At 52.0% G+C, this 24,337-nt stretch overlaps 2 protein-coding genes across 2 annotated transcripts in view; one reads left to right on the forward strand and one right to left on the reverse strand.

Annotated features, from left to right (window-relative positions):
- The first annotated feature begins 6,066 nt into the window (after window positions 1-6,066).
- On the forward strand, window positions 6,067-15,891 carry NR2F1 (nuclear receptor subfamily 2 group F member 1). The gene is made up of 3 exons (XM_060093153.1): window positions 6,067-6,824; window positions 9,276-9,803; window positions 14,884-15,891. Exons 1-3 carry the CDS (start codon window positions 6,365-6,367, stop codon window positions 15,162-15,164), a joined length of 1,269 nt encoding a protein of 422 aa, XP_059949136.1. The 5' UTR covers window positions 6,067-6,364; the 3' UTR covers window positions 15,165-15,891.
- Window positions 15,203-24,337, reverse strand: part of ARB2A (ARB2 cotranscriptional regulator A) — a 436,918-nt gene continuing 427,783 nt past the window's right edge. Inside the window, exon 11 of the mRNA XM_060093155.1 lies at window positions 15,203-15,340. Within this exon, the coding sequence (XP_059949138.1) occupies window positions 15,204-15,340 (137 nt within the window). The 3' untranslated portion in view covers window position 15,203. The remainder of the gene's footprint in view (window positions 15,341-24,337) is intronic.

Below are 24,337 nucleotides of genomic sequence, written 5' to 3' on the forward strand. Positions count from 1 at the left end.
AGTGGGTTTGGGTCCAACAGTCCCAGTTAGAGGTCCCCGGAAGCAAGGACTTAGTGGAGAAGGGAGGGAGAAAGATCTGGAGAAGAGAGGATGAGTGGAAGAAAGATGGAAATTCCATCTGCTTTTCTGCTTCTGCAGCTGAGCGTTCCTGGACCCGTGTGTGGATTTGCACAGTTTGAGGACCTACGTGCTCCCTCAAAATATGACCACTTTCTATTAGGTGCCCTCCCCAACCACAACAGATATCGTTGTCTCCGGGGTTGCGTGTGGGGCGCTGCCGGTAGTGTGCTAGGTTGAACTCGTAACGAACGACAGCCTCGTGGAGAGAAAGCCTCGGCTCCCTCAGGACCTGAGCTGACCCTCAGTCCCTCCACGGAAGCCGTTTGCTGGGGGTGGGGCTTTGAGCCCAAGTGGAGGCGCTCTGCGGGTGTGCAAATGCGATGGGGGAACACAGGGTCCAGAAGAGAAACTGAGCCTAGAGTGATGCTTGGGCTGGAAAGGGAAAGCGCCCCTCCTCGAAAAGCCTCGGTTTCTTCTTGCCCCTCTCACGATAGAAAGTTGGCGCATATGCTCGGCAGGAGCGCGATCTGTTCCCCTGCTTTGAAAAGCCGAGGGTTTCCACTGCTCCGGGCACCACAACCAACAGCTACCCCTCCCTTTCCCGGACTAAGGCCGGGGGCTGCACCCCTCCCTCCCTCCCTTCCTTCCAGAGAAGCAGGCAGCTTCGCCTGAGGCCACTCGAGGTCTCCGCTTCTTCCCATACCCAGGGTCACGCCAGATCCCAGGGGCCTCTTGCGAGTTTGGTAGCTCAGGGTAGGGGCCGGCAGAAAGAGCCCACAGCGCGGGTGAGCGGGCCCCACCGCTCTAGGGGAGCCTCATCTAGTCCTCCTGCCACGCCTTGCCCCTAGCTTGCAAGGCCGAACCGAGGCCGACGCCGCTGGGCTGGCTCCTTCCCGCGCCCACCCAGCCCTAGGGCGCGGCCCCCGGCGTCGGCTCCCCCGCCCCGCGCGCCCGCCCTGTGCGCCCTCTGACGCAAACGCGCACCCCTGCCCAGCGCCGAGGAAAGCTTTCTCGCCGGTTTTAATTGAGGCTCTTCCTTTCACACACACTGGCTCCGTCCTCACCCCTGGGGAGGTGACCCCTCCCCACCCCCAGCCCTCTTGCTGCTGCGCGAGAAGTCTGGCTGGGCTGCGGGGCTGCGGATCTTGTGCTCCCTCGCTGCTGCTGCTGCCGCCGCCGCCGCCGCCGCCGCCGCCGCCGCCGCGGGTTCTCCGCTGGGGAGAGTGGCTTGGTGTCCCTTTTAATTCGCTGACACTATCACCCACATCAAACAGGCAGCCATCGATCGCGTTACATTAGGGGATCCCGTTACAAACGGCGTCCGCAGGTGGGCGGCAGGAGCCTTGCTCGCCAGGGCCCGGCTGCAGCCTGGCAAGGCGCTGGCGGCAGGGCCAGCCCGGCCGGACTCGGAAGCCTACTCCACCGCGGCTCCGGCTTGGCACCGGAGTGGTGGTGGGGGGTGGGGGTGGAAGGTGGGGCGGCGACGGCGGCTCGGGTGCCAAACCTGTGGACCCTCCGCCCCCGGTCCTCCGCCCCCAGGCTGGAGGCTCCGCAGCATTTTCCCGCCAGTGCGGGAGGAGGGTAGAGAATGGGGGTGAAGGAGACCTGTTTTGAATTTGGACTGTTGCTCGGCGGGCATGATCCTCAGCTCCAGGGCGGCGCCGCGGCCGTGATCCCTACCTCCACGCCGCCGCAGGACAGAGGCCGGGTGAGGGCAGCTCCGGAGCAGGCCCCGCGGAAAGTTCTTCTCGACCCGCCCCGGCTGACTGGACTGCGGCCCCGGCCTGCAGAAGCCATGCTAGCAAAGGCTGCCTCCCGGCCTGTCTGCGTTGCCAACCCCGAGTTCAAAAGAAACGATAATCATTGCGTTACTTGCCTGGTGGGGCAGGACTTGGCCGAGTCTCCTTTGTGGTGCCCACGACTCCCGGTCCAGGGTCCGAGGGCGGCTGGGCCCGAGGGCCGGGCGTCCAGGAGGCCTCTGGTTCCCTGGCGCTCGCTCTCGCTTCCTCTTCCACTCGCTCCGTCTCTCTCCACGTTCTCTTTCCTTCTGCCTGTATCCCTCTGTGCCTGCTTCCTCTGCCCTCGACTGCCTGCCTTTGTACTAGATGGGGAGTACAATTCAGAATTTATATGTAGAAAGCTCGTTCTTTTTCTTTATCTTTTTCTTCCTTCTTTCCTTTTTTCTTTCTCCTTTTTTTCTTTCTTTCTTTCCTTTCTTTCTTTCCTCCTTTCTTTTCTTTCTTCCTGTCTTTTAATCGTGTTCATTTCACCTTTTAACTGACCGGGAGACGTAAGCGCGTTTATTTGGGGAGAAGGGCGAGAGCAAGGAGCCCTCGCCGGCCCCCACCGCCTCCTCTCCATCAGCTGCGTACAATGGGCCGCCGCTTGCGGAGTGCATTGACTGTCTCTTCATTATTCGAGCTGGAGGGGCTGCAGGGCAGACACGGAAAAGCCTTTATTCTGCTCTTTAAAATCGTCGCTCGTCACTAAGCGGTCGGCGACTCCAGACTTGTAGGCTGGAGAGACCGGGAAGCGCAAAACGTACCCCAAACACGCAGCGCTTCCCAAACCCCTCCCTAGTGAAATTTAAAGGGAGAACGTGTATTAAAAAACAAACCCTACCTCTGTCAATACAGCGTGGCCATTTACTCCCACCTTTACCTGCGGGCGTGTTGAGGCTCAGGGTGCTGGAGCTGAGACAAACTTTTACGCTCTCCCGAGTCTAGGGGCGGGCGGGCAAGCGCAGCTCCCACCCCCGGCGGCAGCAGCGGCGGCTTTGTCACTCCGCACTGCTCCGCGCCCGCCTGAGCCTGCCTAGGGGAGCGATCTCAAAACGAGGGGGGTGCGAGTGTGCGATTGGAGAATATGTAACTAATAGAAGTATCATTTTCCCCCAGTACGATCTTTCAAGGAAAAAAAATCCATTGAAAGAATTTTCAAAGTGCGGTCTTCGTTTGGAGAAAAGGCACAGGCTGCCTGCCGGGAGGGGAGGAGGGACCCGACTGTGCGCCTCCGGGACGCGGCTCCCGTCCGCTAGGTGGCAGCCGGAGCCAGCGATTCCTGCAGGCCTCGCGGCGGGACCCGCTCCTCCCGCCGGCCCCTCCTCCGGCGACCAATCGCCTTTGGGAATCGGGGTCTCTCTCTCTCTCTCTCTCTCTCTCTCTCTCTCTCTCTCTCTCTCTCTCTCTCCCCCTCCCCCCTCCCTCCCTCCCTCCGTCTCTCTCTCTCTCTCTCTCTCTCTCCCTCTCTCCCTCTCTCCCTCTCCTCTCCTCTCCTCTCTCGCCTCTCTCTCCCCCCTCCCTCTCTCCCCCCTCCCTCTCTCTCCCCCTCTTCCCCTCTTCCCCTCTCCCTCCCTCTCCCTCCTGCCTTCCTCTTCCCCTCCCCCCTCCTCTCCCCATCTCCCATCTCCTTCCGTTCTCGCTCACCCCTTTCCTCTTTTCCTGGGACTCGGACTTGGCCGCACTAACCACCCCGCCCCCAACGATATGAGAACTTACTACTATTTTATTAATAATTACTGGAGAGTTCGTAGGAACTTGGAACAGCCTGAGGATACCAAAAAGGGAAAAGAAAAGAGAGAAGAAGGAAAAATCGGATTGACTGGAAAGTTTATTTTAAAAATCATCTTTGGGATGGAGAGGAACCGTTGGCTCGGATTGATTTTGTGGCAATAGCTGCGAATTCCAGGAGTGCATTTTTGTCATAATTAAACCCTTAATTTTAAAACCAAAATATACGTTGGACCAAAAAACAGGGAGTCCCTACTTTGTTTCTTAAAGGAATATAAAATGAGCAGAATCCACTCTTGGATTGTGCTTATGTGTGAAAGAAGAAAACAATACAAACCCAAAACATTTCACGAATCATTAAAACGGTGAGAGTTTAATTCCCATTTAAAATTTTCCTAACATTTTCAATGACGCTCTTCACGCTCATAAAACATAATTCTAAAAACTTTTCGGAAGAAAACAAAATAATGTCTTTCTAATTCTCTTTTTACCCATTGCAAGGCATTCTTCCCCTCGCCATCCCTTCCCCCTCTGGTGTGTGTGTGTGTGTGTGTGTGTGTGTGTGTGTGTGTGTGTGTGACCATAGACGACCCATACTAATCAGGTCTCAGAGTAAATAGCAGCGCAGGGCGATCTCAATGTAAATTGCGCTAGTCAGAAGCACCCCCCCCCACTTTCTCTCCTCCTTCCCTCGCCAACCCGTAAGTAGGTAGCTAAGAGGGAGGGGAAAAAAAAAAAGAAAGAAAGAAAAAGAGGAGGGGGGAGGGGCTCTCCAACCAATGGTGTTCGGGAGGCTTGGCTAACCTTAGCCTCCCATTTTCTCTCCCCCCCGATTCAGGGCTCTGACCAGTCAGTCGCCTTTGATTATCAGTTGCCAGCAGCCCTTCTCTTGGCTCCTTGACACGAGCTCCATATAAGGCAGCGATCTCCATAGAAACGTGTCAGTTTCAATAGTAGTGTCAAAGTTCACTATATACAGACATTCGCGCAGATCCCCCTTTCGGAAACACTGCTCTGCGAGTCCTCCCGTTTAAACGCATTCAATTTTGGGGTCTCTCTCTCTTTCTCTCTCTCTCTCTCTCTTCTCTCTCTCTCTCTCTTTCTCCTCCACCTCTCTCTCTCAATCTCTCTCTTTCTCTCTTCTCTCCCCCCTCTCCTCTCGCCCCTTTCTCTTTTCTTACATATTCTATTAGTTGTTTCCCCCGTATTCTTCTTCTTTCTCTCCTTTTTCTCCCTCCTCCTTGTCTCTTTTACTCCATTCCTGCAGAAGAGTGAGGGCTAAACTTAAAAAAAAAAAAAGGAGGAGGAGGAGGCACCCCCTTCGTATTCTTCTTATCGTTATTTTATACATATATGATTTTTTTTGGAGGGAGGGTGTTGGTTCCCGGCTGAAGAGCACTTATTTAAAATACTAAAAAAAGAACATTTTTGGGCGATCTCCAGGGTTTTTTTAACTAGCTCTGTGTGTTATAGCAGAAGAAGCAGAAGAAGGAGCAAGAAAGAGGAAAAGAAGAGGATTATTTATTCGACCTACTTTGGATGTCTCTCTCGGTTTTTTTTTCTTTCTTTTTTTTTTTTGCAATTCTTTTTCTTCTGATTTTTATATTTTCTGTTTCGCTGTGAATTCGTCGCCGGCGTGAATTATCCCGTGTTTTTCTCCCCCTCCGTCACCTCCCGAAAGAAAAAGGCAGCGAGAGCCCGGCGCCACCGGCACAACAAAAAGAGCAAAGTGTGTGATCCTCCTCGCTGGCTGCCTCCCGCTCTCCAGCACTGCCTTCCTGAATGGCTGGCTGCGTCCGGCCCTGGACCTGGCCCCCCGACACCAGCGCGCTCTGATCGCCGCCGGCAGCCTCGCCCCGCGCCCTGCTCGGCTCACCGCGCTCCCCTCAATCCCGAGCCCAGCGAGGGCTCCCGCCGGGACAGCGGCGGCGGCGCGGGCGGCCCCGACCCGAGCTCGCGCTCCGGCTGCAGCCCCGACTCCAGCTCGGACTCCGGCCCGGGCCCCGGCTCCTCCAGCGGCGCTCGCTGCTGCAGCTGAGGCAGCGGCTCCAGAGGCGCCTGCAACCTCGACCTCCTCCTCCTCCGCCGCCGCCGCCGCCGCCCTCACCGGCTTCCTCTATGTCTGCTCTGCCGGCGCACAGCGCGTAGCCCCAGTGGCCGGCGGGCGGGCGGGCGGGCACCCGGCGCGGGTGAGCGAGTGTGTGTGCGAGTGTGTGTGTGCGCGGGGGTGCGGGCAAGGCGGAGGGTGAGTGTGTGCGCGCGCCGTGGCCCATGCCCGCCGCCCCCGGCGCTGCGCCCCGCGCCGCTACCGACTGCCGCCTGTGCCATTTCTGATTTTGCAACTTGGTGAAGAAGAAAAAAGCGAGAGAAGGGAGCTTGCTCGCTGGGGGGGGGTGGGGAGGGGGGGAAGGAGAGCGTGGCCCCCCCAGGATCGGAGCGAGGGGGGAGCGGGCGAGGGGAGCAGGGGTGTTGGGGGGGGAGCCTGAGAGCCTGGGGGGGCTGCAAAAAGAGAGAAAGAAAACAGCAGGAACCACAACAAAACGCCAGCCGGGCGGGCGGGCGCGCAGCAGCAGCGGGGCGGCCGAGGCAGTAGCGGCGGCAGCGGCGGCGGCGGCGGAGGCAGCGGCTGGTGCCCGGCTCGGGCTCGGCTCCCGCGACCCCGGGGCGCCGGGCGGGCCCCCCCGCCCCCTCCCCCTCCCCCCTTCCCCTTCCCCTTCCCCTCCCAGCGCGCCCGCGCGCCCCGCGGCCCTCGGCGAGCAGCTCGGCTCCCCCCAGCGCTCCCCGGGCCCAAAGATATGGCAATGGTAGTTAGCAGCTGGCGAGATCCGCAGGACGACGTGGCCGGGGGCAACCCCGGCGGCCCCAACCCCGCAGCGCAGGCGGCCCGCGGCGGCGGCGGCGCCGGCGAGCAGCAGCAGCAGGCGGGCTCGGGCGCGCCGCACACGCCGCAGACCCCGGGCCAGCCCGGAGCGCCCGCCACCCCCGGCACGGCAGGGGACAAGGGCCAGGGCCCGCCCGGCTCGGGCCAGAGCCAGCAGCACATCGAGTGCGTGGTGTGCGGGGACAAGTCGAGCGGCAAGCACTACGGCCAGTTCACCTGCGAGGGCTGCAAAAGTTTCTTCAAGAGGAGCGTCCGCAGGAACTTAACTTACACATGCCGTGCCAACAGGAACTGTCCCATCGACCAGCACCACCGCAACCAGTGCCAATACTGCCGCCTCAAGAAGTGCCTCAAAGTGGGCATGAGGCGGGAAGGTGAATATTTATTCTGTGCTTCTCTCCCTGAGCTTCGCCCGCCTCCCCGGCCCTCTTTCTTTCTCTCTCGCGGGGGTGGCTGCTCTATGGGGCTGGGGTTCCTGCGGTCCCGGCCCGTCCCAGCTTCCTCTGTCCCCGCTACCTTCCTCCCCCGGCGTCTCCAGCCGCCCCCCCGCCCCAACCCCAGCTCGCTGCCGCTGCCTCCCCCTCCCGGCCTGCGCTCCTCTCCCCGGCTCCTCCACCCCACCCTCTGCCTGCTCAGGATTTTGTCCCTGGGATCGTGAGCTGTGGCTTAAAATCCCCTCTCTCTGTCTTGGATGTGCTCGGTGCGTGTCTCTTTCCCGCGTGTGCGTGAGGATGCTTGGGGCTGGGCTGGCATGAACTTGGGGAGGGGTGCTTATTTCCCCTGGAAAACTCTGTTTCTGTGTTTTTTCATTCCACTTTCCCCTCCACCTCTTCATGCCCTTTATTTAAAATGGGGGAGGGCTGGAGACTGGAGTACTCTGAACCATAGATTCATTACTGCATCATCCTTTAGGAAGCTTAGCTTGGAAAAAGAGGAGTGAGATTTATTGCACTTGTAGGTCTAATTAGGGGGGAAGGGGGGCTTCTGGCCTGTTCACTGGTTCCCTCTCCTCTTTACCGAGCTGGGGCCGCCTCCTCCAGAGCTGTGGCCTTGTTTTCACCCCTCTACTTTCAAAGGAAAGTTTGTGACTGAACCGTGCTTTCATAGTTGTGTCATTTTTTTTAAAGCATGATACTCGTTTTATTTCTTCATCAAACTCCACCCTCTGCTTAAATACTGCATACAAATTACAATTTACAGCGGCATTTACCGATCCTTCTGATTTGGCTATAATGCATAGACTGCAGCTGGCATGAGCTTCCACATCATTTAATCCCTGTGTTGTATGGCTTTGGTTTCTTTTAACACAACTTTTGATGTTGTATTTAGATATGCTTCATGTTCATGTGGCAAGAGATGCAGCACTTTTCTTATAAATATATCTAGCCACTTACAATTAAAGTTTATCTCCTGACAATCATTAAAGATGTCTTATAGTCAAATTAGTGAACCAGTCAATTTTGTAGAATGCAGATTACTCCTTCTTGTAATTGACTTTAAAATTATATTTTATATGCCACAAGAAAAGAAATTGAATTCCTTCAGATCTCAAGGAGCAGGCAAATGTGACGACTTCATTTCTAGCTCCAGGGAGATTTTATAGGCATCTGAAAAACAAAAAACAAAACAAAACAAAAAACTTTGAATTGTACTCTCATTTAATTGAAAAATAACTGCCAAGTTCAAAACTATAATTAGAAAAAAGTATTCTAGCCATTATGTTTCAAGAGTTTAAACTGCATTGGGGCTTGCATTAAAATTAGAATCAGTGAAAACTTAAGAAAATAGTGTATAACCTGAAGTAAGATAGCTACGTGTACATGGACATATCTATATTAATTTGCTGGGGGGGAGAGTTCAGTAGCCCTAACTTTTCCTAAAGTTGTCTTTGTTTACATGGCAATTTAAAACGCTGGCACTGTTGAAGTAAAACATACACATTAAAAAAAAAAAAAACTTTGGTCAGCTTTAAGAACTCAAAGCATGCTTACGTTTTGCATTCAGATGGTTAATGAATCCAGTGTTTTTGCAGTTGCAAGCTCGTGCATTCACTGGGCAAAAGCTGGCTGCAGGTTGCAGTGGCACCGCGCAGGACAGACATAAATTATATTTTCTACTTTTTTCAATAATGTTTGGCTACTGTAAGTTCAACTTTTTTCTTGATTTTTTTTTCAATTTTTTGTTGCTTTTAACAGTGAGAACCTTGTGTGGGGCGATGGGGAGGAAGGGATAGGGGAGGGGTGCAGGATACTTGTTTTCTCTTCAAAAGTTGTTAAGTGGTTAGTAGGGTATGTAACTTGTATCTATTTTAAGGATAATTCCGTAGCATTTTTAGAGAATATGGAAACATTTTGAGCAAAACCAGCTTGCTTGCAAATGAAGAGGCAGCTAGGCATTTGCCTAGAACCACAACCTTTCTCTGGTTTCGCCTGTTTTTGTTTTTGTTTTACCCTGATTTGGTTCCTTCTGGAGGGGTGAGTGGGATTTCATTAATCTGTGTGTGACTTGTTGGTGGTCGAGGGGCTGGGTGGCATTTTCTTGGCCATACCGGGCTGGGGGCCCGTAAGTCAGGCCTAGTTCTGGCAGGGCTGGGGTGGCCAGGGGCGCAGGAGACGGCTGGGCATACCGAGCCGCGGAGCTGGAGGGCTTCACCCCAGATTGCCTCCGGGTGTGGGCTGTGAGTGAGAGAGAGCGCCAAAGGAGATGCTCCGGGGCGCTTGTGGCTGCGGGAAGAACCTCCGCATTGTGTCGGGTGCGCTGCGGCACGGGATGTTCGCAAGCCCCCTGGATGCACATTGCCTCTTTTCTCTCTTTCTTTTCGTCAGCGGTTCAGCGAGGAAGAATGCCTCCAACTCAACCCAATCCAGGCCAGTACGCACTCACCAACGGGGACCCCCTCAACGGCCACTGCTACCTGTCCGGCTACATCTCGCTGCTGCTGCGCGCGGAGCCCTACCCCACGTCGCGCTACGGCAGCCAATGCATGCAGCCCAACAACATCATGGGCATCGAGAACATCTGCGAGCTGGCCGCGCGCCTGCTCTTCAGCGCCGTCGAGTGGGCCCGCAACATCCCCTTCTTCCCGGATCTGCAGATCACCGACCAGGTGTCCCTGCTACGCCTGACCTGGAGCGAGCTGTTCGTGCTCAACGCAGCCCAGTGCTCCATGCCGCTGCACGTGGCGCCGCTGCTGGCCGCCGCCGGCCTGCACGCCTCGCCCATGTCCGCCGACCGCGTCGTGGCCTTCATGGACCACATCCGCATCTTCCAGGAGCAGGTGGAGAAGCTCAAGGCGTTGCACGTCGACTCGGCCGAGTACAGCTGCCTCAAAGCCATCGTGCTGTTCACGTCAGGTGAGGCTGCGGCCGCTGGGAGGGCAGGCCGCGCCGGGAGCGCCCGCAGGCCCCGCTCCGCTCGGGCCCGGCCTCCTGCGCCGCCTCGCTGCGCCCGCCGCGGCCGGGCCCTCGTCGGACCTCCGGCCTGGCCGGGACCTGCGGCCCCCGCACGGGGAAGCGGCCGGCGGCGCCGCTGCCATCTTGGGAGCTCCGCGGTGCGGGAGCTGAGGCGGCGCGGGCGCGGGCGGCTAGGTGGCCCGGCCTGGCGGCCTGGAGCCCCGCGCGGGGCTGCGGCGGCGGCGGCGGCGGCGGGCGCGTGTCTGGCGGGGGGTGGGGCGGGGAGGCGGTGCCGTGGATCCGTCTGGCTGCGCGTGTGTGCGGTGTGCATGTGTGTGCGATGTGCGTGTGCCTGTGTGCTGGAGCTCAGCGTTTCTGGGGGAGGAGAGGGAAGGAAGAGAACGTGGGAATGTGGCTTTCTCCTCTGTGTGGCACGCTCCCTGGCTGAGTTTCCCGACACAGTGAGACACAGAGAGGGAGAAAGAGAAGAATACGGGCAAATAAATCATAAATAATCCCGCTTTATTGCATCCTGATTTTCCCTTATCGGAAACCATTCATGTTTGCAGTTGCTGAGGTTATTGAGGGTCGTAAAAAACAGATTCGATCTAAACAAGAAAGATGAAAAACAAAAGCAATACTGTAGAACCCGCAAGTATGGGAGGGTTCCCGCCCCGGAGATAAATCTCATAGCCACGCAAAACGCATGAACATTGGAAATGTAACAGAGTGCCTTAAAATATCAAATTAAATGTAGGCAGTGGTAACATGCATGTTAACAATTTCTCTTATGATAGATGGTTCAAATTAACTTCCAGGAAAATGCATTAACGTTGCCTTTGAAGGCTCTGGTCCGAGCCTCTGAGAACACTGCCCCCCTTTTATTATTGTAACCTGCAAGAGGGAAACATATAAACACCCAGGACAGCAGGTAATGGGGGGAAATAAAAACAAAGCCAGAAAGGACGCTGGTGGGGAACAGAGCTGCTCAGACTGGGTCTCGGGCCTTGCCCACTGTGAGTAGGGTTAGCTGCCGGTTTACCACCATTATTGGCGCTATTGTTTTTAATTCCTCCATTCAGAGAACAAATAAACCATCCTAATAAATCTATCCTAGAGGCAGGACCTCCAAAGGCCAAATTAAAACCACTCTTGAGCAGAGATGGCAAAACCCCTTTCCCAAGGCCTCGTTGAACAGTAAGCAGTGGTATAATCTATCAATATTTCCTGGCTTTCATGCATGAAGAATCATATTTACATTGTATTAAAATGACTCTTAAATTTGCACAATATTGTAATGTAGCAAATGTAGTATTAATATCGATCTGAACAGCAGATAATTTATTTAGACAAGAGCATCTCATTTGTATGCAGGGTGGCCTGAGCTGTGGACTTGGACTGCCCCCCTTTTACTTTCAGTGCAAATGCAGGTCTGCTAGTGGGAGAGGGAGTTATTCTTTGCAAGAGGATAAAGTGCGGACCTTAAAACAAATGGAAGATTTATTGAATAGCCTCCTCGGTGTTTGAATGCATTTTATCTTAATAAGTCTTCTTGATGGAAACGTGTTTTTCAAAAGTGACAAAGAGCCTGGGAAGCAGCGACCCGGCTGCTTTAGCTCTGGCAGGCCTGGGGCCTGTCTGGCTCTCCACTACCCAGCTCTTTAGCCAAATTAATCAGGAAGCAAGCCAGTGTCGGGGAAGCTGGGGTTTTAAAATCTCATCCAGTGAGGTGTCTTGAAGCAGAAATGTGACTTGGAGCTGGACAGAGGTCTTCTCAAGAAAAGTCTCCCTCCCTTTTCCTTGTCCCCCCCCCTAAGGTTCTTTGAACCCCCTTGACTTTTCTGATCTCCTGCCCTTTCCCAGAGAGAGGCAAGGACTGTGCAGGCTGTAGGGAAGACTGTGGAATTATTCATGCTTTCCTTTCAACTTTCCATCCTAAAATGTCCCTGTGAAAAGTGTTCCTTTAAAAAAAAGTTTTCACAAAGATATTTCTTAAACCAAGTCTTCAAGGTGTAAGGGAGGCCGAGAAGTGAACAATAACATTATTTTGTTGGAAAAATTGCAAGAAGAATATCTGAAAGTGGAAATAGAGCTGTCAGTAGTAATTCACCCCCCTCCTCCATACAACACATTTCCACTTTTGACTAAACTTGTTTTGATTGCTAGCCAGAAGGGAATTCATGGGAAGCCTTCTCAAAGTCATCCAACTTTTAAGCAAACTTTGAATGATGGAAAAGACAGTTTTAGACATATTGTTCAAGAAGGTTTACTCCGGATAAGTATTTGAAGCTGGCACGGGGGTTCCCTGTGGTGGTTTTCACATTTGGCCTCCGGATGGTATGTTTAATCCTTAATATTCTGGACAGCATCCAAGGACTAGGTCATGACCTGAACTTACTTTTTTAAAAAAAATTCATTAATTCATACACCTAAATATTCTCTCTGATAAATGAGACTTTCCCCGAAAGGAGCCATCTAGTTAACATAAATATGAGAAATCCATTTTCAGCACAATAATAACTTTGATTTCTAGTTATGGCAGCTGATTACATCTATATTTCCTGAACACTAAACTCTTCTGAATGCACAACATGAAATACATTCTCTGCACTACAAAGGCTAAGCTGGGAGGGCCTGAGCGGTAATGGTTATTTATTTACATAATTTCTTTTCCATATACTGTAGAAGAAATATTGAGGGTTCCCACATTGACACTACCATATAAAAAGCGAGATATGGGTTTTGCACATTCTGCCTCCTTTTCTTATCTGGGTATAACTCATGGAGTCTAAATATGTACTGCATCACACCCCCTGCTCACCTAGTTTTGCTACCACAACCAGACAATTGATCTGAGAGCTCATACTGTCAGTCCACAGTTGGGGGAATTCTGTTGCAGAAATATCCAGAGTAGGAATGAATATCTAGAGTGGGAAGCCAGGCCCAAATTAGGGCTCCTGCCCGAGGGAGGCCACAGGGCTGGCCGGCTGGCACTTTGCAGCGGGGCCCAGCTACAGGCATTCTGCCTTCAGAGGAGGAAAGAACTCGATGCAGCCAACACAGGGGCCCAGGCATGCCTTTCCTGGGCTTCTCTCCCTTGGAGTAGCCTAGCTGGGGGAAGGGTAGTGACCTTGCACCCTGGGGGCCCTAAGTGTAAATATCAGATAAATATTTTACAAACCTGAGGAGATTCCATAGGGGTCTTTAAAAAAAAAAAAAACCTGCTGGGGTATCAGTGGGTCCCTTTCATACTGCATTCTCTGAGGCTGAGAGGGGTCCTGTGGTATAAGGGGCAGATAATGCATGTCAAGCAAGATATATGTAAATAAGAGTCTGCATGGTGGTCATTCAGCAGGACCAGGTTAGGAGGCAAAGCCAAGGGCAGACCCTCAGGGTCCCCTCTCTAAGCATCGAAGCCCCAAACTGTTCCTGCCCTCATCCTGCTAGCCATAAAATCTCACTGACTTCCCAGGTCAGGCTAGTGTGGCTGCACCAAATGGCTGGCTAGAGTAATTAGACATCTGAGAGGAACCCAATCTGGATCTGGGGTCAAAGGAGACCTGCCCCAGAAGTTCCTGAATTATCACTAGTTTTATTTGTATTTTTGCTCAAGGCCATAGCCTTGTAGATGAAGGTGTTAGAATGCTTTACAAATCCCAGTTCTTGAAATAGAGACATAAAGCTCAGAAACTCAGCAGACCCAGGTTTCGCTTTGAATCATTTGCTGTGTCTTCTTAGGGTCACACTTGCCCATTCACAATTATACAGTGTCCTTTTGGGGGCATTGCCATGCATGAATTTCTTTCCAGATCTATATATTAGCAAACTCTGCCTTTGATCTCTAGTCGACCTCCTGACTGGCTAAGGGCTCCTCTGTGATCTTCCTGTTTTTTAAATATTTATTATTAATACAGGAAACAACATGGGTGTTTGAACTAAGAGAGGAAGCCTTCATTTCATTCCTCTGATTCCACCTTCCCCTCCATTTGCTTGCCTCTAGTTAGTCGATACAGTATAAACTGCTGTCTTGAAATATTTTTAGTAGACCAAGAAGAGCCCTTGGTTGATGTGAGATTAAACACACAGGTTTTGAGATGTTTCCTTGTGCATAGGTCCTGCCACAGGAAGCCTATCTCCCCAAATCTCCCCTCAACTCCCCACCTCCCGGTTCTGAAGCAGAAACAGCAGCTGCCTCCAGTCCAGCTTTGTGTCTGATCGCTGAAGTTGTCTCCTTCCTGCAGCCTGGAGTAACTGAGCCATATTCCTTCTGATTATCATACAGCTTACAGAGATGTGACCAGTTTTCAATTATGTGATCTAAGGCACAGATAGAAGTGTTCACCCTCGCTGAGGATTTGCTGCAGAGTTCTTGCTTGCATAGAGGGTGGATCGCAAATCCTATATTGCCAAAGCATGAGCTTGATCTGATGCCAGGCACTGCCAGCCTATGATTTCTTACCCCCTCGCATGTGTCTATTCACTATACAATCTAGGTTCTCCTTGAGGTTTCTGCTTGGGGTCATTTAGGTTTGAGAGGGGGACTCCAAGAAGCATTTTAGAACTGCCTCCAGGCTGCATATTTCGTCAGGGCTCCTGAACACCCCAAAGCCAGGGGCAGAAGGGGCAGAAATCCTCCCTTTAATGAGCACAGCGGAAAAGATGCTCCCCTGAAGGTGGAGGACAGGTTGCTATGTACAGCAAACATGGCTCCAGCATCGTACTTTATTTAATCCAAAGGTGAAAGAGGAGAAACAAAGGGACTGGAGAGGTTGCTGCCTCTTCAGGTGTGTGCCTGTCTCTCCAGCTCCCCAGGCCTGGTGGGAGTTTGATTTGCTTGTATTTGTGTCGGGGGCCGGGGGAAGGAAATAGTGAAGAAGGAGTAGTAGGGAGGCACGGCGGGGAGGATTTCTTTTCTTCTTCCTTCTATTTCTATTTTAAAAGAAAAAAACAATGAACGGCTTGCTGTTTGTGACTTTGCTGTCCGCTGACCTAACCGTGTGCCCCCTCCCCTTGTCTCTCCTTCCGGTGGCTGCTTGGGCAGATGCCTGTGGCCTGTCGGACGCCGCCCACATCGAGAGCCTGCAGGAGAAGTCGCAGTGCGCGCTGGAGGAGTACGTGAGGAGCCAGTACCCTAACCAGCCCAGCCGCTTCGGCAAATTGCTACTACGACTGCCCTCGCTGCGCACCGTATCCTCCTCGGTCATCGAGCAGCTCTTCTTCGTCCGTTTGGTAGGTAAAACCCCCATCGAAACTCTCATCCGCGATATGTTACTGTCTGGGAGCAGCTTCAACTGGCCTTACATGTCTATCCAGTGCTCCTAGACCTTGGGCGCTTCCCACCTGCCCCCACCCCCTAGAGACTCACAGGACCAGCGGGGGGCCGTGGACTCCAATGCCGCGGGGACACCAGGCGGCCGATGCAGGGTGCGGTGGGCCGGGCAGCGGGGAGGAGGGCCAGGGCGACAGGAGCAGCCCACCGTGCAGAAATGCAACCCGAGCTGCAAACCAGGAGAAAAAGAGACTCTTTTTAGTGTCAGATCTGTGGACACGTTGGAAAGGAAAGGAAAAAGACCTTGTGTCTGATGAGAAAAAGAAAAAAATTTGGAAGAGAGGACCATGAAAATTTTAATAAAACAGAAGGAGACTAACGGACCTTCCAGGATTTATTGTGGACAGATGTGGATATATTCTGTACAGAAAACAACACACATGGAAGTGGACCGAATCCTATGTAGAAACACACACACATACACACACACACACACATTGTTATTCATTTTGTAAAATACTAGTCTTTATTTTCATTTTTTTGTAAAATTTAAACATCGTATGCACATAAAAAAGAAACAAGAATTAGGGGAAAATAACATTTTCCAAATAATTATTAAAAAAAATTGTCCTGTGTCTATGTATCTATATCTGTTTTGTATTTTTTTCTGGTTCCAAACCAGATTTCCTGTGATTCTATACTAATAATTTTTGATATAACCCTTTGCTTCTTATAATGAGTGCGATATATGTTGTCGAGGCTGTTCTTCAAGAATTAAAATTGAAGTGAAAATTTAAACAAAAAATAAAAGAATTTAGCAAAACCCACGTGTCTGGTTGCTTGACAGATGTCATCAGTGCAAGAGAACCCTCCAATTAATTTCCACTCCAATTATTCTTAGAATGGTGGGGTGAGGGGGAAAACTTTTAATGTCCATTACCAAGTTGGCTAGATTTAGTTCCTAAAAGCAAGCAGCTGCTTTGGTTTTGTAAATGCGGAAGGCCAGGCTCTGCATGGGACAGAGTGGGCAGTGGGGGGCGGGTGGCAGGGCACTTCGGTGCCGGCAGCAGCCATTGTGACCTTGTAGGTGGTGGGCAGCCAGCACGCAGCTGGCCAGGAGGCTGGGGCAGGCCCGGTCCCTCGGGGTCGAGTCTCTGCGCTGCCTGCTTCAGTATCTGCGGGTGGGAACTTGCCTGGCTAGAGAGGATGGAGCCCTGACAGTGGGGGGTTCAGCATGGAGAGGGCCACTCTGACACCTCTGCGTCTCATCTGTGACTGGAGGGTCAGCCTCTTCCCAGCTCTGGGAGAGAGAGCTGGGGATTCAGCTGCGAGCCCTGGCTTTGCTCCTCCTGTGGTCCGCTATATCTGGCTACGGTTTGCACTTCACTCCAGACCCTGTCACAGGGGTTTCCCGGGAGGGCCCTCTAGCTCTGTGGGGCATCTGGAAGGGCCCCACTGTGGCGCTTAGGAGTGTGGACCTGGAACCTGGGAGTCCAGCAGCTGGGCTGGAGCAGATTCTTTCCAGAAGCGGTGTGTGAGTCTTAGTGGCCCTTTCAGGGCAGCAACCTCCTGCTGAGGCCTCCCCTTTGGGGTGTGTGTGGGTCTGCTCTCTGGAACAGCTTTCGGAGCATGAATGTTTTATAGGATCCAAGTTGGCACTGTGAGAACACATATTGCCAAGGGAGCTTTTTCTTAACATATTAATAAAGCCAGGTCTTCTAAAATAACACCTCTTCACCTCTTCCCTCACTTTCTCCCCCAGCCCCAAACAGGCACGGATGAGGCAGGAGCTTTACTTTCTGAAGTCAGTGGCAAAGTTTTCCTCTCAACTTGCTGTCTAGAAGTCTCCAGGTGGCCTCACCCCTTTAAAAATGCATGAACAAGCTCCAATCCACCTAAGGTTTTAAAATTCTGGGGGCAGAGCAGCCTGGCAATGCCACCGCTTTCTGTGAAGAAGCCCCTGCAGGTGCGCCTGGGGACCGGCCCGAGCCCTAGGGCAGCTAGACGGATAGGGTATTTGGGGTGTGGAGCCCCTGGGGCCCTCCTCCCTTCCAGCAGGTCCCACCCGGCCCAGAGCCTCATCCTTAGCACCACACCCAGGGGCAATGGTTTTGGGTCTAGGCTGACTTCTTTGCAGGCACCCAAGGCAGGAGGAGCGTGGGAAGAACTCGTATTTAACCACTGACCGCCCCCCAGGAAGTCTCAGGGAGCCTTCCTGGGAGTGGGGGAGTTAGGGTGGGCTGGGCTGCTGCGCGGGGCTGCTGAGGGGAGCCGAGCTGCCTCCAAGCACTCACCGATCTTTCCTACCTTTCTTGAAATGAGATGTAAATATATTCATTACAGTGTGATCCCTCTGATGAAAACAGATAAACATTTTCGTAGGTCAGAAACGTATTTTTCAATTAATTTCAATATGGAGGCCCAAGCGTAAGGCACCCAAAGTGGGATTGGCCAGGAAGCCGAGGCCCAGGGTGTAGGAAGCACTTGTTCCAGGGTTCAGAGCTGACAGTGCTAACTTGGCTCTTGCTCAACGGCCTACAGCCTGGGAAATCCCAGTGACCTTTCTAAGCCTGGGCCTAAGCTGAGGGTGGGGTGGGGGTGACCAGCACAGCATAGGAAGAAAAGCAGGCCTTCCTGTGGCCTCACAGACTCCCTCCCAGGTTTGGTCTAGGAACCAGGAGGCCCTGGGGACGAGCAAGAGGTGCTCAGAGGCCATTTCTGGGATCTGCAGGCGGTGGGTTTCTCCTCCGCTGTCTCCTTGGTGGCTGGGGTAGTCCCCGCCTGCATTAAACACAGAGAGACAGTCATCTTCAGAGCTCTCTGTGTGTCTCAGCCAGAGAGATGGAGCCTTCCCAGGGACTCAGGGGCCATGTGGACGCCCCTGCAGAGCAGGACAGGCTGTCCGCAACCCGCAACCCGAGGCTTTCCATTCTCAGAGCGCGCAGTTGGGCCCCATGAATCTGCTCGGGCTAAGGGAAGGTTTACGAACTGAGACAGGCATCTAAGCCACTGGGTGAGGCTTCCGACAAACAGGAAGCATCGTCTCCGCTCCCGGCCATCTAAAATCTCCTTGGCCGGGGTGACCAGTGTCCGTGGCGGGGGAGCTAAGGGCCGAGCGGCCCGGGGGCCCCTCGCAGTGTGGAGCAACAGCCCACTAGAGGCCGGGTGCCCCCTCAGGATCCTGTGCCACCTCAGACCCTTGGAGCCGCTGGGCAGAAGGCCACATGGAGCAGGTGGGAGTCTCCTCTACCTGGGTGGCTGCCCAGAGGCCCCTGAGCAGTGAGCCACCTTAGAGCCAAGCGCCAGGGGGAGCCCTGGAACCCAGGTGTGAGGCCGCAGGCAGGTGTAGCCCAGAAAGTCCGCTGGAGGACTCAGGAGAGTGGGGCTGGGCGAACTGGGCGGGGTAGAACCGACAGACCCCCACCCCCACCCCAGGGTCAGAGAAAACCCATGTTAACAGTTGGAGAGTGTCCCACACAAGGTGACTTCCCTCTGGAAATTACCTGTGACGTATGAAAGTCAAACGTTGAGAATTTTAGGGGCTTTGAAGTCGGTCTAAACTACTTTAGCCACAAAATTTGCTGAAAGCATCAAAAAAGGCTGTCTTGGGACTTGCTCTCCTCCGGCAATTTCTAGGGACTATAGCGGCGCCTCATCTGCCGCGGAGGGACAAGGACTGGCGCAAAGGACTTAAAATATGACCTTTGCCCCGACATGCACATCCCAACCTGCGGCCAGGCCTGGCGGAAGCCCGGGGATAGGGATCGGCCTCCCTCCCGGCCACCAGAACCACTTTCGGCTTCCGGAACTCTGCACCTCGGTCGGTTCAGGCTCTTGGTCTCTGGCAGCCGCAAAGGGTCTCCGTCCGCTCTTGGAAGCCCCTCCGCCCAACTTTGCGCTCAGGGGCGCTGGGGATATGGAGGCCCCTACACCCAAGCCTACCTGAGCCCGTCTGCTTGGAGTGTGCAAAAGTTTATTTTTAAAAAATCCTCCTTCTCCTCCTCCGCTCGTAGGCAGTCCTTGCATCTCCTACAGGGGCAGAATCACCTCGTAAGCTCCTCGATTCCTCAGAACAAATCACCTGAATGTCTCTGCAATGGGAAACCGTGAAGGAGCGCGGGGAGGGGATTCAGGGAAATACAAGTGGGAACTAATAAAACTCTTGTTAGAGGGCCTGCTCAGGATTCGTGGCGTCACTGGGCCTTTTACTTGGAAAGCCAAAGAGTTGTATTCCTAAATGAGTTAAAGACCCATTTACCTCTGTCGTGTTCTATTCATCAAGCCACAAGTTGAGAGTTCCTAACATGAAACTATTTGTTTGCTTACACAACCAGCTGGGCGCAATTTCACGTCTGAGATATCTATCTGAAAGCGCCTCTCATTTATTATCTCTCCTTGTCAGCGAATCCATTTTCCAGCTCTCCCTCCCCCCGCTTTGGACTTTATTTATTTATTTATGGTGCGACTTCTTTGCCTGCGAGAACCTGGGTCTGGAAGGCTCCCAGGGGAGCGGCCGCTCCCTACGAGGTTTTCGCTGCGCCCAGGGCGCGTGGACCAGGGGCCGGTGGAGACGAGCTCGCCGCCACCGCTGACCCCCGGCGGCCGGCAGGCCAGGGTGTGGGGCGGGCAGCGGGCGGGCCCGGCCGGATACTGCTGAAGCTGCCTTTCTCCCTAGATGTCCTCCCTGCTAGCTCTCCCAAAGTAAGCCACAACCACCTGTGCGAGGTTGGGGGGTGGGAGGAGGCCGGGAGGGGAGCTCTGGAGCCTCTCCCCGAGTTGGGGGGGCGAGATACGGATTTGAGAGATGCTTTCACAAAGCCTCACCTAGTCCCGCGGGGCCAATCTCTTCTCCTGGGCCGGAGCGCAGAGTGAGTAACCAAGATGTAAATAGTTGTGTGATGGGTTGGGGGAGGGGGCAGCGCATTTATTGTGTGCGCTGAGGGGAGAAGGCTGCACGTGGTTTCAATTTTGAAGCACAAAGAAATAACGTGCAATGCAGAAAATAGGTTTATGAATGTAATTGAGAGGAAAGAAAACAATTAACACGGTGCAAGGTTGCACACTCGATTGGCCACCCCTCGCCTTCTCTTCCACCTCAATTTTGAGAAATTCGGATCATGTGAATAGAGTAGGTCTAGGCGGTTGGATCGGGCTGACAAGGGAACCCCTGATGGAGGTCACAGTGATGGGTGGATAATGTGTCTATCCATCTCCTAGTCTGCTAAGGCCTCCTCCAACCAAGCTGATAGAAAGAGATCAAATCCCCCCCAGTCCAACGTATAAAATAGCCCCAGTTGTAAAGATGGAAAGGAGAAGGGGTGTCTGTAAGGGAGGGGAGGGAAAAAAGAGAGAGAGCGAGGGATTTCTTTAAGAGAGACCAGGCTGGTCTCCGCAAGCTATCCTATTGTGTTGATTTAGGAAGACATTTGCTGTATATAACGCTTAAGGCTGAAAATATCATTGCGCAGCCAGATAAATAAAGCGTTGGCCCAACGGTGGGGTCAGCGATCGATCTCTGGGCTCAGAGGAAAAAGGAGAGAGACAGGGTCATGCGCAAGCCTCTGTCTGTGTGCTTGTCAGTCGGCATGCATGAGCCTGAGTGTGTGTGAACGTCAGGGTGTACGAGAGAGAACCGAGTCTTCAGCTGGCCAAGAGGCTCATTAGCATTCCTAACCCATGGACCTGCACTGACAACTAACAGAGATATCCCGCTCACCACCAGGCCTCCTCTCCTTTTGTCTTCAGATCTGGAGGAGAAAAAGATTTCTCGGTGGAAGCTGAAGCCTGAACTTCCATGTGGTTGTTGGAGATTCTGGGTATAAAAAAAAAAAAAAAAAAAAAAAAAAAAGGACGTGCTAGGATCTCGCCTGATCTTTTACTCTGCTTTTAAAAACTTCCCTCCTAAAAAAAGAAACTTTTTTTGCTTTTCTCCCTCAAAGTGTAATATGCTTGTTGAAACTCCAAGCTTAAATGAGACAGAAAATCCTCTGAAAATATTTTGCCTTTTCTCCTTGTTGACACGCAGAGAGGTGGATGTTTATATGTTTGGCTCACATACACATGTAAAGCCGGTACTTTTAGTTAAGGATTTCTAGAATATAGCAACCAGGGGTTGTTTGAGCTTTTTGTTTCTCTTCTTTCTTTGCCTGGCTTTTGTTTTTTGTTACGATAAAATTCCTTTTATTTTCTATAATAAATGCCCTGCTTATTACTTTATCACTCTGTTGTTTAAATAAACTACAACTTTCAAAATTAAAGGCTCTAGTTTTGTATTAACCATCAGAAATAAGCAGTTTTAGAGACCTCCACTATTCTAAGAAACATTTAAAAATAATATTCATTCATGCAGTTTTAATCACCTTACACCTATCTGGGGGAAAATGTCTTTTCACCATATCTCACAGGGATAAATATGTATCCACTTTGCTCTCCTAGATCCTGTGCCTTGATCGCCATCAAACGAGGCAGATAGTTTTACATTGGAGTGTACAAATTATCCCATGTTGACAGATGTTTGTCACTTAGTAACTTCTTTCCAAGTTTTTCCCCCTCCCCTAAGCCTTCTTTCTAGCTTGCTTTGTTGTTTTAAAATATGCATGTCTCTCACTGGAATGCCAGTCACGAGTGCAAACTTTGTGTCCAACCTCCCACATGAAATGATCCTTTTAGAGGGAACTCGATATGTCTCAATCTGCACTTAACTCAAAGCCTCTGAGTACGGGCCACTCACTCACTGGTCCTGGCTCCTAAATAACTCAGCAGAAAGGAGTTTCCAACTAAAAATCCCCTCGAGTGTCTCCCAGGGAAGAAATATAGCTCCTATAATTAAAGGAGGCAACGGCCAGAGGGGGAATGCAGCCGGCAGCCAAAAAAAAAAAAAAGTAAGAGTTTTATTTATTTGCTGATTGAACTTGTGTTGTCATGACCAGCAGGTTTATCCACACTGGAAGTGCTGGAGGTTTGTACTGTGTGTGCACAAGAGGGAGTGGTGGAGAGAACGGGGAAGGGAAGGATGACATGGAATAGGAAGAATGAAAGTGAGAAGGACAACTTTGGGAAAGAGAAAATGATCTGTGGGACAATGTAGGGAAATTTCTTTGCACAGGATTTGAGTAACAACTTGTAGTGAGGAATATGGGAGGGGGGGATGCTCAGAGGAGATGAGGGGGTAGTTATAGTAAATTCTTGAATGCAGGGTATCATCAGGAAAAGGAGGACTCTTAACTGTTTTCCCTAGAAAAGTAATGTGACAGCAGGGAAATTATTAGCTGTGCTGTGTGTGGCGGTTTGGGTATGTGGGGGGTGGAATTATGAAGAGAGGAACCAGAGGGAAGGGAAGAAGTTCCAGGACTCCAAGCAGAAGTGTCAGGGAGCCAGAAGCCTTCCACCCCCCTTGGCAAAAGTTGCCTAGTAGGTGTGGATGTGAAATCTTCTCTAGAAGACATCATCTTTGCATCTTATTTTAATTAGTTTCATCTATTTGAGCTGATTCTGGCATTAGAATCGCTTACAGGATGATTCAGCTCATGAGATGAAGAACACCTCGCAATCTCTTCTACCACCCCCCAAAAGCTTCAAAACAGAAGGACTCCTCAGGCTGGGCAGCTCATTTCTATTAAAAAGGCAAAACTTTAGCACTGATGAAAAACAGATGAATTTTTTCTCCCTCTCTCTGAAACAGTTACTCTCTTTTACTGATGTGAAGTGACGTCAGCAATGCCTGTCCTATCCCCTTGGAGAGAAGGGAGAGAGGAGGAGGGGATGGAAGGAGGGAGCTGGGAGAAAGAGCTAGAGAAAAAGAGAGAAAGCAAACCGAGGGGAAGAGGGGAAAGGGACAGGGGTGGGGAGGAGAGAACGGGAATGAATATTCTGCAGTTTGGGGCCAAAATTCCACAAACAGTGGGCAAAACAATGCTCTAGAAGCCGGTGATCGATAGGACACCTTTCTCTGCTCTCCCTCGATCTGCATATTCTAACATATGGAAAGCTTACAGGCCCTGTGCACTTATAGAAGCCGATAATGCATTAGCTCTCAGCAATATTTACAGCACCACTTTTAATACACACCAGATGGTTCGCGACTGTGCGGCCTCAGCCAGCTTGCTCCTCGATTTCACTCGGCGGCACTTTGTTGCAATTACGCTCCACGCTGAGACCAATTTTATTGGTGACCTATTTTTCATATTTGCAGCATTTTATGTTAAAAACCTCGTCTCTGGCCTTTTTGTAAAGGGCAGCGCTCAGGAAGGGAGAGCTTAGGAGGACGGCGGGGCTGTCTAGGTGGATATTAATATTTATCATGATGTTACATACCTCGGGTTTAAGTGAGTAAACCGGATAGACATAAGTACTCGGGTCATTATGTTTGTTCACTCACCCCCTGTTTGTCAGACCCCCACGGACTGTCTACACGGCGCGCTCGCTTCAGAGTCAATACATCCGACCATAAATATTGTATTCCATTAATTATCACGCCACTGGCTTAGCCTGGGCGCCGGCGTCCTCGAGCGACGCAGGGCAAATGAGGACGCTTCCTGAGCAGATTTCTAGGCTGGGAACCCCGCTGAAATTTCCGCAGTGCCTGGGAATTCCTAGAGCCCGAGCGCCCGGCTCAACTCGGGCTGGGCCTGGGGCCGGCTGGCGGGGGAGGGGGTGAGGCGGGCGGATGCCTGACGCCGCCAGGAGCGCTCAGTACCTGTTATCTTGCCACGCAGAAGGCCACAGGGAGAATCCCATTTGGCACGCCGGGAAAGGCTTTCAACTTTATCTCGCGTCATGTAAATATCCCCGAGTGCCCGACTGAGGGACTTTGTTTTGCATCGAACAATATAAATATTCTCTTTGCTGCAACGCAGGTGTGCGCTTCCTACCCGAACTCTTTTTTTTTCTCCCTCCCTCGTTTATAGTAACTCTTTATACCCCCCATCCCCTGGTTAAAAAAAAAATCACAGATGTTTACTTTATTGATATAACCTATACCATGGTTAGGCTGAGGATAATATGCCTCAACTAACAGTCATTTAGCAAATAATAGAGGCGTTCTGGATGCTTTCCAACGTTACACATGTAGTTGGTCATAAAATGATACGTGAAAAAATTAACATCTGCTTTCCTAAAATAAAGTGTGCCAAGTAGCTTTTTATGAATGTTTTCCTCATTTTAAAAAGAAATATGGAGAGATAAACTGGCACCCAGATGTATAGCATATTTATAATGGCTTTAGGAT

Source organism: Mesoplodon densirostris, chromosome 3, assembly GCF_025265405.1.
Source record: "Mesoplodon densirostris isolate mMesDen1 chromosome 3, mMesDen1 primary haplotype, whole genome shotgun sequence".
Lineage (NCBI taxonomy): Eukaryota > Metazoa > Chordata > Mammalia > Artiodactyla > Ziphiidae > Mesoplodon > Mesoplodon densirostris.

Coding starts and splice junctions, on each gene's coding strand:
- NR2F1 (XM_060093153.1), top strand. CDS start 6,365: ATGGCAATGGTAGTTAGCAGCTGGCGAGATCCGCAGGACGACGTGGCC. Junction 6,825..9,275: donor AGTGGGCATGAGGCGGGAAG/GTGAATATTTAT, acceptor TCTTTTCGTCAG/CGGTTCAGCGAGGAAGAATG. Junction 9,804..14,883: donor CATCGTGCTGTTCACGTCAG/GTGAGGCTGCGG, acceptor CTGCTTGGGCAG/ATGCCTGTGGCCTGTCGGAC.